At 42.9% G+C, this 13,648-nt stretch overlaps 1 protein-coding gene across 1 annotated transcript; it reads right to left on the bottom strand.

Moving 5' to 3' along the window:
• Positions 1-1,146: 1,146 nt before the first annotated feature.
• Positions 1,147-12,007, bottom strand: GFER (growth factor, augmenter of liver regeneration). The gene is made up of 3 exons (XM_030211994.1): positions 11,828-12,007; positions 9,095-9,294; positions 1,147-4,608 (listed from the first exon to the last, which is right to left on the bottom strand). The coding sequence occupies exons 1-3, from the start codon at positions 12,005-12,007 to the stop codon at positions 4,446-4,448; spliced, it is 543 nt and encodes a 180-aa protein (XP_030067854.1). The 3' UTR covers positions 1,147-4,445.
• Positions 12,008-13,648: the final 1,641 nt, after the last annotated feature.

Raw genomic sequence — 13,648 nt, forward strand, 5'->3', positions numbered from 1 at the left:
CCTAACACCCAGAGAAAGAAGTGAATGGAATGATTAACACTGGTCTCTCTTTTTTTTTCAAACTATAACTCGGCCCCAAGTTTCTCTCCTGTTTAGAGATCCATGAACAGGAATGCCAGGCCATGGGACAATCCTGCTTATAATCGAACGAGAAAAATGCCCAAGTTCCAACCTAAATCGGGAGATGGACGTTTATCTCACAAAAACAAATAAATCGGTATAATGGAAAGGCGATTTTGGACGTTTTCAACTGCACTCCATCGCGGAAGCGTACAAAGTTGACGGGGGCGTGTCGGAGGCGTGGTGAAGGCGGGACTGGGGCATGGTTATCACCCGAACAGAGATGGACGCCTTTCGCCGATAATGGAAAAAAAGTATGCGTTTGTAGCTAGAATTTAGGGCACTTTTCCTGGACCCTGTTTTTTCACGAATAAGGCCCCAAAAAGTGCCCTAAATGACCAGATTACCCCCAGAGGGAATCGGGGATGACCTCCCCTGACTCCCCCAGTGGTCACTAACCCCCTCCCACCACAAAAAAATGATGTTTCACAACTTCTTATTTTCACCCTCAAATGTCATACCCACCTCCCTGGCAGCAGTATGCAGGTCCCTGGAGCAGTTGTTAGGGGGTGCAGTGGACTTCAGGCAGGTGGACCCAGGCCCATCCCCCCCTACCTGTTACAATTGTGCTGCTTAATGCTTAGTCGTCCAACCCCCCCAAACCCACTGTATCCACATGTAGGTGCCCCCCTTCACCCCTTAGGGCTATAGTAATGGTGTAGACTTGTGGGCAGTGGGTTTTGAGGGGGATTTGGGGGGCTCAACACACAAGGGAAGGGTGCTATGCACCTGGGAGCTCTTTGACCTTTTTTTTGGTTTTTGTAAAAGTGCCCCCTAGGGTGCCCGGTTGGTGTCCTGGCATGTGAGGGGGACCAGTGCACTACAAATCCTGGCCCCTCCCACAAACAAATTTATTCGTTTTTGAGCTGGGCGCTTTCATTTTCCAGTATCGCTGAAAAGCAAAAACGCCCAGCTCACAAATTGTCGAATAAAACATGGACGTCTATTTTTTCCGAAAATACGGTTCAGTCCGCCCCTTCACGGACCCGTTCTCGGAGATAAACACCCATGGAGATAGACGTTTTCGTTCGATTATGCCCCTCAATGTGTCTTATAGATGTATCAACAGAAAGACACGCACGTATCACTGTGGAATATTGTCATTTAAAAGTCAGGACATCAGATTATGAGCAGTCTAGCAGAGAAGAACCTGAGGATGAATACTGCTCACCTTCATTTTGTAAGGCTCAGTCACACAGTTCACAAGCATGTCCCTCTCTCTAGACAGATACATATTTGGTGCCCTGGACTCACTCAGAACTGAGATCTGACATCATGAGTGCCCAGGAGTTGTTGTTTTTTCTCCCTGTCTCCTTAGTCCAGTCACAGTCCTGGACAGAGGCCATGTAGCTGAACTCCTTCAAGAACTTGCAATAATGAGTCCTAAATTTGGCCACTGGGTGTCACTGTTGTGCAACAACCTGACTCAGCAGCTCTATATTTCTTTTTTATTATTAAATTTAATATTTACATCAGAAGATAATTTATTTGAAAAAAAGTGGGGGGAAGAATCAGGAAACCCATAGGAAGATGGTATCTATTTACAAGAGAAATAAACAGCTTCTGCCCCTTACATAACTTTTAACATGCTGAAATAACAAATGCGAGATGGGACTAATCAGAGACACATTTCCCTTCCAAAAAGAAAGACATATCTATTACTCTGAAAATAAATTTTACATTTGAAGGGAAATCTAAGCTAAAAAGTGGCTCCAGTGAAAGCGCATGCTGTCATAATTCCAAAAATGTTTTTTTTCCGAAGCTGAGTCCATTTAGAAACATCTGGAAATACCTGGACTTTTTTTCCCCATAGAAGTTGGTGTCAGAAGAGCTTCTTTGTCTTGATAGAAAACAAACAAAACCAATAAAGTAGATCTGAATTTAATATCCTCAGATGACGACTCCAACATTAAAAGATGTCTGTCCATTATCAGAGTTAGTAATCTGCGGCAAATAGCAAATGTTTGGTGTAGACACTGATGCACAATCAGGATAACCCAGTACAGTAGTCAGGAACCTAGTTCAAAGTTCTTTTGCTGATAAACATCCAACTGAGATTTCAATTAGAATTTTCTAAGTTCTCCAATTTCCTCAAGAATAAAAACTTATCCTGAGTTTTTAAATTGTCCACTGACTTTTCCAGCTTATCAATCCGAGAACGTTGTTGTAGTTTCACTTCCATATCCTCCAGCTGACTCACTGAGAAAGTTGTAATGGTAATAAATGAAGTTTTCAAAGGCTGATCAAAGCACCAAATTTACCACTATGGGTCTTCACCAAGGATTCCAGCCTAAATGAAGGTAAAGCTTGAACCGCATTAGATAGGTCTCCACAGTGCCTCCCCTTCGACTCCCAGATGGCACAGCCAGATCAATTACCTTGGGGACTGATTGTACCGGTGTACTCTGTTCTCCAAACCTCATTCCGGACTCTTCCCTAGGCCATAGCAATCCAATGCCGCTATTCCCAGGACCGGCTGGGCTAAGCAAAACATTGTTCGCCAATTTGGGGCTCTTCCTAGCTCTGTGGCAGCAGCTTCACCCATAATAAGAGGAACTGCAAAGCTGGTGATAGCAGTCTGGTGCTGAGAATGAAGAGAAGGTAGGGAGGAGGAAAACCTCTCATCTTGCCCCGACGCTTCAGCATGAAAAGAAGATTTAAAGAGAATATTTAGATCTAGCAGGAGCGACTTCTCAGCATGTCTTACTCTGATGCCGTCTTGCCCCGTTCCCAAAAGCTCTATATTTTCAATAAAGCCCTCCAACACATCTGGCCTTGTGCCATTGTTTTGATGGTTTGCCTCTATTTGTCAGATTTGGCTTTTGTGAAAACATTTGGGGGGGCCCCATCTTTTGAGGGAATGCATATACAATGGACGTCTCATATAAAGTTATCGGAATGGGAGGAGAGAACCAGCGGACGTCAATATAGGAACGGGAGAAGCCAGTAGAAGTCTCATATAAAGTTATGGGAACAGAAATACGGAATCACGAAAAGACTAAGCACAACTCACTCTGTCGGCACAGAACCCAGTGTTAATAAGAACTAACAAAAAGTGTGTGGGGGGGAGGGAGGGGAAAGACATTAGTAAGTAAATTCAGGCTCCTCACAAATGTATAAAGCTGGGAATACAACCAACACTGGCCAAAAAACCTCCACAATACAAATGCAGAGTGAAGCTGCAATCATATAAACAGAAAATATACTTTCGATCTTCAGCCCTTTGTATATCTTCCAAACAGTAAGTAGTCTTATCTTTATGTCGATTGCCATTTTAAAGTATGTGGAGACCTGGTTACAGGAACTATTTCCCCTGGTGCAGTTATGCGAAACAGGGTTTCCCTGTCGGGTACAGATTGATGGACTTATTATTGTTTGGAAGATATGCTTCTGATCTGCAGCCCTTTGTATATTTCCTGTTTGTATGAGGGTTTTTTTTGGCCAGTGCCGGTTGTACTCCCTAGCTCAAGATGTTTCTTAAGAGTTTGGGTTTGCTTACTGAGGTCTTTTTTTTTCCCCTCCACTTTTTGTTCGTTATTAACACTGGGTTGTGTGCCGACAGAGTAAGTTGTGGTTACTCTTTTTGGAAACACTTGTGATTTTCAATATTGTAGTTTCCAGCTCGTGTGATTGGGGGGAGAGAGCCAGTAGACGTCTCATATAAAGTTAAGGGAATGGGACGAGGAGAGAGCCAGTGCTCAGAGCAGAAGGCTAGGAACCAAATTCAAATCTCACTTCTCGCACATACATTCCTTCTGACCTTTGGGGAAAAAAAATCACCATTATTGCCTACTGCCCTGGGTCCTCAGAGAGTAAGCTCTTTGAGGCAGGGACTTGTAGCTGAAACTTACTATTGTATATAACACAGCACTGTGTACATCCAGCAGCACTCCAAAGACAATAGTGTTGTTATTGACCCCCCCCCCCCCCCCCAGATCCACGGCCCTTATGTTCCACTTCATTCCTGAGCGTCACGTGCAGGGGACCATGATGTCAGAGAAAGAGGATCAGCAGCTTTCTTGTCCTCAGCTGGTGGCCAACTACGTTATCAGTGACCTTCCCCATGCATCACATGACATCAGCACTTTGCATCCCCTCCCCCAAGCTTTTTAACAACTGCCGTTATACAAAAATACATTTCTCATTACAATTTCTTAGAAATAAGCTTTTGCTCAGCACAAGCACAGAACTCATCTTTCATTTTACAAAGCAGAAAAAGCAGAGTCTACTCATTTCGAGTTTCTTTTAAATAAAATTGCACCATTTTTTTACACAACAATCAAGGCCAAATCTCGTTACAGTGTTTGATTGTGGCAGTCTTGATTCTAATCACACGACCCATCCTTCCAGCCATATCGCCATCGCTCATCGACTTTAGAGCAGTCAAACTGGGCTTTTCCTAACTTCCGGTTGACGTCATTGTGCAGGAGACACATCCATTGTGAGAAGTTGCTCCTGCTGCTTGTATCCGGTTGTGCTTTGACTAATCTGGAACAAAGAAATAGCGACGGTCAGAGAATATTAGACAGAACCCTGACAGCAATTCAAATCTCCAGGAGCGAAAAACACTGAAGTTAAGGAAGCAGAGGCCTGGGGAACACACGAGGCAGAGAGGGGACCTGAGTGCCATGAAGTTAAGGATGCAGAGGACTGGGGAACACACGAGGCAGAGAGGGGACCTGAGTGCCATGAAGTTAAGGATGCAGAGGACTGGGGAACACACACGAGGCAGAGAGGGGATCTGATGAAAAGGACGCAGAGCACTGGAGAACACATGAGAAAGAAAGGGGATCCGATGCCCTGCACTTCATGTGCTTTTTTTTAGTGCTAAGGTTATTTTCACACAGGTATTAAAACAGCAACAGAAAGATCGAGGACCGAATAATGTATTTTTCACCGAGACAAAAGATTGAAATGCACTATGAGAAACAGATCTACTATGCAGGATGTGCTGGGTAATTGTGACCTGGGCTTCATGGACCTTGTTCTGACTCAGACTGGCTTTTCTTATCATTCTTGAGCAACGTTCACAAACTCTTAAAAGCACCTATCAATATAATGATGCACTGTACAGGTCAGACTGGTCCATCAAGCCTAGTACCCTGGTCTCTGACATAACGATGCACCACACCGGGTCGGAACAATGTCCATCAAGCCCAGTATCCTGTCTCTGACGATGACCAGTCCGGGTCAAATGTACCTGGCAGGATCCAGTCTTTATGTACACCCAGTGGCTTTCCCAAGTCTGAATGGCTAATAATGGTTTATTAACATCTGTGCCAAGAACTTGCCTAAACCTCTTTTTAAACCAAGCTATGTTAATTGTTTTCACCACACCCCATGGCAACAAATTCCAGAGATTTTAATTGTAATCTAATATGGTCACTTCTATTCTGCTTAACCCAAGTACGGCTCAAGATGGATTACAGCAGAGTGGAAAAATAATTTCTCTGTTTTTTTTTAAAACGTGTTGTGTACTAATTTCATGGACTGTCCACTCGTCTTAATCCTATTTAAAAGAGTAAACATCACACTGCAATAATAACTCGGGCATAACATTGCACCAGGTTTTAACCAATTTAAGATATGAAGTGCTCATTTTCAAAGCACGTAGAGGTGTATTTTCAGATCACTTAGACTTACAAAGTTACATAGCAACCTATGGAACTTTCTAAGTCTAAGTGCTTTGAAAATGAGTCTCTGCATGTTCCACGTAGAACAGGAAGGGCTGAGCCATCCAGCTCAATGGAAGAAGAGTTCCACAGGAACATGCCCAGGGCCTCCGGGTCCTCAAAGATGTCAATGCACATCCTCATCTGTGGATAGTACAGGCTGCCAACATCCGGATCATAATTATAGTCCCTTGCCATTTTAGGAATGTGGATCCTTAAGAGGTTTGCAAATGATGCGACAGTCCAGGGTTAGCCGTCTTAATTTGAAAGTCCATCAGCTCTGCAAGTAGTTTTTTTTTTTTTTTTTCAAGAAGGCCACATCTTGACCCTCGCCTCTTTCCAGAATGACCAATATGGGCAAATTATTGTGGCAGTTACGACTGTCTGATTTGCCATTTCACGTTTCAGGTCTTTAAATGGCACTTCCCTAATTGCAAAGGCATAAAATACAAGGCGCTGCACGCATCAACCTTTTCCTACATAAGCACGCAATTCTGGAATATACTACTACGCAACTTGAAAATGATCCACGAACTAACCAACTTCCGCAAACTACTGAAGACTCATCTCTTCAACAAAATTTATTGTAAGGATTAAAACACACGGTCCACACTCACTGTTTCAGAAATACACCAATACATTCTCTTCTGAACTCTCATCGCCCGTAATTTTATCACATTTATACCGTTACTCACAGAAAATGTTATACCAAATGCTCTTTTGCTAATGTTCGATTACCCTATCAGTTTCCCGCTGTCTCTTTCCACTGTTCCATTGTTCTTTTCCTCTGTCCTATTCCCTTAATACTTTGACTTTGTCTCCGCATAACTTCTCATAATGTAATCCATAACTGAGTTGTAACAAATCGTAATTCCATCATTCACAATGTATTGTAAGCCACACTGAGCCCGCAAATAGGTGGGAAAATGTGGGATACAAATGCAACAAAATAATAAATACATGATCAATAGTCACTACCATCTCTTTAATCTTATGCAGTTCACCGAGTACTGCAATTGCCAAGGCACTGCCCTCTCTTCCCATGCTCCATCGTGTGCGGGGACAGCAGGAGTTGCTTAATCTTCTTGAAGCCTTGGCAAAAACAACATCGAGTGAGATTTCTTTGTAGACATAACCTGCTACACACCGAGGACTTGCTGATGGCTGCAATCTTCAATGTGGCCTGAAGAAGCACTCGCAACAGCTCCAGCTGCCACATGCTCTCAAATCAAATAACTGGATCAGTGGAAATATCAGTAAAACTACACCTTATTTCATTGCAAAATATTGCTTTATTTCACATAGTGCTTCTATTTTTTACAAATCATTCCAAAACTGTAAAAAAAACCAAACAAACAAAACTATAATACTCAAACTCAGAAGGTTTGGGAAATTGACATCCAGGATCACATCTCTGATGAACTGTGGCAACTGGTATGGTCAAGGTGCCCTTGAGCCTCACTTTCTCCATCCGTTACTCAATCCGTGTTTTTTTCTTTTACACCAAGCATTTTACTAAGTGGCTCTTCTTCTTCTTCAGATACATGCTAGTCCTGTAAAACTGAAGTGGGTTCTCTGGTTCATATCGTCTTCCAATGTGCTGATCTCCAGATCCTTTGGCCGGACATACGGTACGTGTTAACACAAATTTTGAAATTTCAAGAACAACTTTCAGTGAAACATCTCATTTGGAAATCTTTAGCACTTCAAACTAAATTTCAAGACGACAAACGCCTAAGTTTACTAAGGTGCGCTATGAGCGCGTTAGCGTTTTTAACGTGCGTAAATGGTTTATGTGCGTTAAACGCTATCGCGCCCATAGAAATGTATAGATGCGTTAGCATTTAACGCGCCTTCAATTTAAAAGTGCGTTAGAAACGCCAACACACCTTAGTAAACATACCCCAAAGTTTTATTTGATTTTTTACTTTCAATTGTTTTACAACTGATAGTTACACAACCTTTATCAAAAAAACTGTGAATATGGAAAACCCTTGATACATCTCTAGAATCATCTGCTTCCTAATTTAGTCTAACTTCTGTAATATAGCTTATTTGTAGTTTGGATTATTTTTTTTATTATCTCATACATTGTCATTCATTAGCACTACTGATGTATAACTGTGTTATTGTCTTTTATATATGTATAAATCAATAAAAACATTAAAAAAAAACTGCATCTTATTTCATACCCTGCTCAACGGCGCCCCTAGTAGTATTTTTAAACATTGTCCATGTTGCGTAGAAACTTTTAACCTTTCCAATCGCTCCTTTTAGTGTTCCCAATGAGGCCTTTACTACAATTTGGGAACAGATCTGTACCGACATCATCTCCTATGTGTGGCTGCCTTATCCTGCTTTTTCACAAAGAAAGAGGGAGCTCTCTAGTTGCTTTGTAACCTGTGACTGTGATTTACCTCATATGGACCTGTTTCTGATAACCGCTTGAACGAGGCAAAGCCTTATGTCAGGGACAATGCGAACTAACGCACGTCTGTACACTACATATCAGCCCTGCTTTGAGCCTCTAGGAGAAACTGTTTCCTTGACAGATCTGCTTTGTTTATTAAATAAAGGTCATCTTTGTGACAGATAAATAGAATTGGCCTGCAGAAAGATTCCTCCTCTTCCCTAATTTCCTCATTTTACCACGGCCCCATTTTTATAGTTAAATGTCCCAACAGTAGATTTCCTGTATGTCCTCCGTGGAGCGATTATGCCAAATTTGATCGTGTTACAATTGCTGTTCTCAAACGGCCCCAGCACTATCATTACCCCTTATTCCGAGTCCTATGTTCCAGGATGAGACAAATTGTTTTCAAAAATATCCCTGGACATTTTTTTTTACCATTTCAAAAGGTTGTTATTAATATCTTCAATAAATCCCCAAAGTATAACAGGTGCATTTAACTGTAAAGATCGGGCTGTGGCAAAATGAGGAAATCAGGAGAGAAAAGGAATCTTTCTGAAGGAAAGACAGTGAGGAGACTTCAACATTTGCAGGTTCCAATGATCCTCAAGTAATCATAAGTAATGCCATGCTGGGACAGACCAAAGGTCCATCAAGCCCAGCATCCTGTTTCCAACAGTGGCCAATCCAGGTCACAAATACCTGGCAAGATCCTCAAAAAGTACAAAACATTTTATACTGCTTATCCCAGAAATAGTGGATTTTCCCCAAGTCCGTTTAATAATGGTCTATGGACTCTTCCTTTAGGAAGCCGTCCAAAACTTTTTAAAACTCCGCTAAGCTAACCACTTTACCACTGTGTTTTCTGTAAGTGAAAAATACAACCACCTACCTCTCTCTTAAATCTCCTGCACATTCTTCACAAGGATAAAACTTTGAGAATAAATTAATAAACGTCTTCATCTCTTGCTGTTGAGCGGTGCTTGGTTTATCTGGATAGTAAGCGGCCATTGTGTGCAGGAAGTCCCAGGTGCTTCTACCGAGCTCTTCTCTGTCTAAGGGACACTCCGTGGGTCTTGTCACCTCCTCATCCTGTTTCAGAAAAACAGTGGCTATGACCGATGCCGGGATAAAGCAGCTTCTTTTCCTATTCATATTTTATCAAATCAAGCTAACAGGAATGGGATCCCTGGTTTGAATCCTGCAACTGTCCCCTGCCTCTGTGCCACTGCAGAAGAGGGCAGCTTCTGTGCAGGTGACCATATCTTTTATTGCACCTACGTGCTTGTGTCCTCACCTCTGTGCGATGAGAGCCAAGCACATTTATATTATCCATCTATTAATAAAATCAGCACTCAACACCTTAGATTACTATTTATTATACAGAGAGGGGGAAGCAAATAGAATGTTAGGTATTATTAGGAAAGGAATGGAGAACAAAAGTGAGGACGTAATAATGCCTTTGTATCTGTCCATGGTGCGACCGCACTTCGAATACTGTGTTCAATTCTGGTCACCGCATCTCAAAAAAGATATAGTGGAATTAGAAAAGGTGCAGAGAAAGGCGACAAAAATGATAATGGGGATGGGACGACTTTCCTATGAGGAAAGACTGAAGCATTTAGGGCTCTTCAGCTTGGAGAAGAGACAGCTGAGGGGAGATATGATAGAGGTCTATAAAATAATGAGTGGAGTGGTAGACGTGAATTATTTGTTTACTCTTTCCAAAAATACTAGGACTAAGGGGCATGCGATGAAGCTACAAAGTAGTAAATTTAATACGAATCAAAGAAAATTTCAATAAAAATGATTTTGAATTTAAAAAAAGCCAACTGTGTTTTTTTTTTTTGTTTGAACTGTGCTAAGAAAATGGTGGACTTAACAGAGAGTTATGTTTGACTTAGTTGAGCTACTACAGAAATTATATATCTGTTAAAGTTAAGACAGTGTTGGATGTTTGGAAAACTGTAAAGAGAATATATCTGCCAAAGTTAAGACTATGGTTTATGTTTTGGAAACTATAATAAAGCACCCTGTGATTGGGAGAAGATTCATACTCCCAAGAAGGACTCTTTTTTTTGCATATGACTGGTAGAAACATAGGGAACGAGAGCTAATCCGTGCCAGATTCACACTGCCCATGGCAATATAGAGAGAAAGAAATGAGTTATATGTGATATATATCTATACTGAAAGGTTTATAGAGAAAAAAAATTGCAGGTGTTATATGCGATGGACATTATAGAGAGAGCAAAGACTTATATGTGAGATACCTGTATTGACAGGATTCACTCATATTCTCTCTCTATCTTAATCTATATATCCTATCTTATATAATAAAAGGCACCTCCAACATTCTGAAGCTGACTGCATGGCTGAGGCATTCCTGCTCTCTGTATCCATCTCCTGAATTGACATCACGTACTTCCGGGTTCGTCACAAGCAGAAGTGACCAACCACACGAGGTTTCTGGGCTTCAGAATGTTGGAAGTGCATTCTATTAAATAGGATTGGTCAGTTCCTTTCCTATATAATAAAAGGCACCTCCAACATTCTGAAGCTGACTGCATGGCTGAGGCATTCCTGCTCTCTGTATCCATCTCCTGAATTGACATCACGTACTTCCGGGTTCGTCACAAGCAGAAGTGACCAACCACACGAGGTTTCTGGGCTTCAGAATGTTGGAGGTGCATTCTATTAAATAGGATTGGTCAGTTCCTTTCCTATATAATAAAACGCACCTCCAACATTCTGAAGCTGACTGCATGGCTGAGGCATTCCTGCTCTCTGTATCCATCTCCTGAATTGACATCACGTACTTCCGGGTTCGTCACAAGCAGAAGTGACCAACCACACGAGGTTTCTCGGCTTCAGAATGTTGGAGGTGCATTCTATTAAATAGGATCGGTCAGTTCCTTGAAGCACAGCCAGAGCTCAGCGTCCTGCACAGTAACACTCAGACACCAGAGAGAGGGGGGGGGGGGGGGAGGCTGACACCAGAGAGAGGGAGGAGGGGCCCTGACGGGGGGGGGGGGGGGGAGGTATCTCTGTCACACACACACTCTCTCACAGTCAATGTCTTTCTCTCTCTCTCACTCTCACACACTCTATGTCTCACACTGTATCACATTCACTCTCTATGTGTCACACAGCCACTCACACACTCTTTTGGTCTCATACACTCAGTCTCACAGAGAGTCTGCGTCTCACACACTCTCTCTCTCTCTCGCACACACTGTTTCTGTGTGAAACACACTCTCTGTCTCTCTCAGTGTCTCACATACACCCTTGTACACACTCTCATTCTTGCACACACTCTCACACACACTTGCACATTCATTCAATCTCTCACAGTCACTCACACCCAGACTCATTCTCACACACACACTCTCTCTCTCAGACACACTCGCACCCAGACTCACTCTCTCTCTCTCACACTCACTCATTCTCTCACACACTACACACTCTGAGGAAAACCTTGCTAGTGTCCGTTTCATTTGTGTCAGAAACGGGCCTTTTTTACTAGTATATATATATATAAAGAGAAGAGAATCGCAGGTGTTATATGCGATGGGCACTACAGAAGTCTATATAAATGAGCAGAGAGCTGTCTCTCCTCTCGTACACTCGCACTCGAGGCTACCGTGTGCTTTCGCTGCTCCTTGATCCAACTCCTGAAATCAGTACAGGCCCGACACAGTTTCTTGTATCGCTGCTCGCTACTCTCCGGCTTCTCTTTGCCGCTAGCTGCCGGTTCCTGAGTCGGCAAAAGTTCGGGCTGTCGCCGGCCGCTGGGCGCCGCCATCTTGAAAGCGTAATGCATGCTGGGCCGGGGAAAGCTGGGGTCGCCGCTCGCTGGGCGCCGCCATCTTGAGAGCGCAGTGCATGCTGGGCCTAGGAAAGCTGCGGTCGCCGGGTGCCGCCATCTTGGCTGCGCAGTGCATGCTGGGCCGGGGAAAGCTGGGTTCGCCGGGTGCCGCCATCTTGAGAGCGCAGTGCATGCTGGGCCTAGGAAAGCTGCGGTCGCCGGGTGCCGCCATCTTGGCTGCGCAGTGCATGCTGGGCCGGGGAAAGCTGGGTTCGCCGGGTGCCGCCATCTTTAGAGCGCAATGCATGCTGGGCCGGGGAAAGCTGGCGCCGCCATCTTGGGTGCGCAGTGCATGCTGGGCTGGGCCGCAATTCTTCAGTTTAGGTTTTAAATTTTTCTTTCTTTTTTTTTTTTGTTTCAATTATATTTATTGAGGTTATTTGACGTTACAATAATACAAGATCATATAGAGCCGATTTGTAATCGTTATTAACAAGTTATGTGTGCATATAATAAGGAACAAAACGCTTCAAACATGAAGCATATAAAATGAGCAGGTGAGAGGAAACACTGGAGGCTGTTGAGTGTTTAGATAAAGAATGAGCAAATTTAAGCCATTTATACAGATTGGGGAATGAACTTTAGAGAAATGTCTTCATAATACACTATTCCAACATTAAAAAAAAAAAATGGACAAGTTGGAATGATCTTTCCAATGTTGAATAACCAGTTTTAGAGTTAAGGAGGTCAAACAGAGAGAGAGAGAGAATAAGACATTACAAGAGATTTCCAAACAATGTGCTTAAAAGCCAAGGGTTCTGTAAATGCTATAATTTCCTGTATTTTCGATGAAATATCAAGGCAAAAGGTCTTTACATTGTTACATTGATATATGTTTAAGTGATTCTTTTTGTTGACTGGCTGGAGTTCCTCGAGGACCAGGCTGCATGGGAACTGTGGCATTAAGGTCAGGCATTTTCTTTTTCTTTTTGCAGGTCATGTGCTAATGTTCCCATTAGCGCACAGCAACTGCATAAAAATAACGTGAGAGCACCCACCGCCACCTATTTAGGTGGAACCAAGTGCTCCCACGTTAACCTTGTGTTATATCCAGTTAGCATGTGCTAATGTGAATGTGCTAGCGGAATATCGTGGGAAGTCCCACTCTCTGCCCGTGACATGCCCCCTCTTGAAAAATATCTTTTTAAAAATAGCTAACCTGCTCTTAATGCACACAAACAGCAAAATGCTTCAGTTGCTTGGCAGTGGCCTATTTTTCCTGCTCTAAGCGTGCATTATGGCTTAAAACATCCTTTAGTGGAAGAGGCCCTTAGATTAAGTCTTCTGGGGACAGGGAAATACCACCTGTACCTGAATGTAACTCATCTTGAACTACCAGGTGTGAGCTAAATACTTTCCACCTCGTAGAAAAGTTGAAATATGATTTAGGTAGTGGCAAAGGTTTTGCAGCTCTTGACGGCCCCTTTAAATGAGCCGCCTCAGTCTGGATTCCAGTGGACAGATCCCCACCCCACTACAGAAGAAGCCCATTCTCAGTACTGGTCCAGACTGCCACCCTCTCTATTTCTCACACGCAGTCTGACCGTTTTCTCTTTCATTTGGTGCTGTTCTAATTTA

Source organism: Microcaecilia unicolor, chromosome 8 (assembly GCF_901765095.1).
Source record: "Microcaecilia unicolor chromosome 8, aMicUni1.1, whole genome shotgun sequence".
Classification (NCBI taxonomy): domain Eukaryota; kingdom Metazoa; phylum Chordata; class Amphibia; order Gymnophiona; family Siphonopidae; genus Microcaecilia; species Microcaecilia unicolor.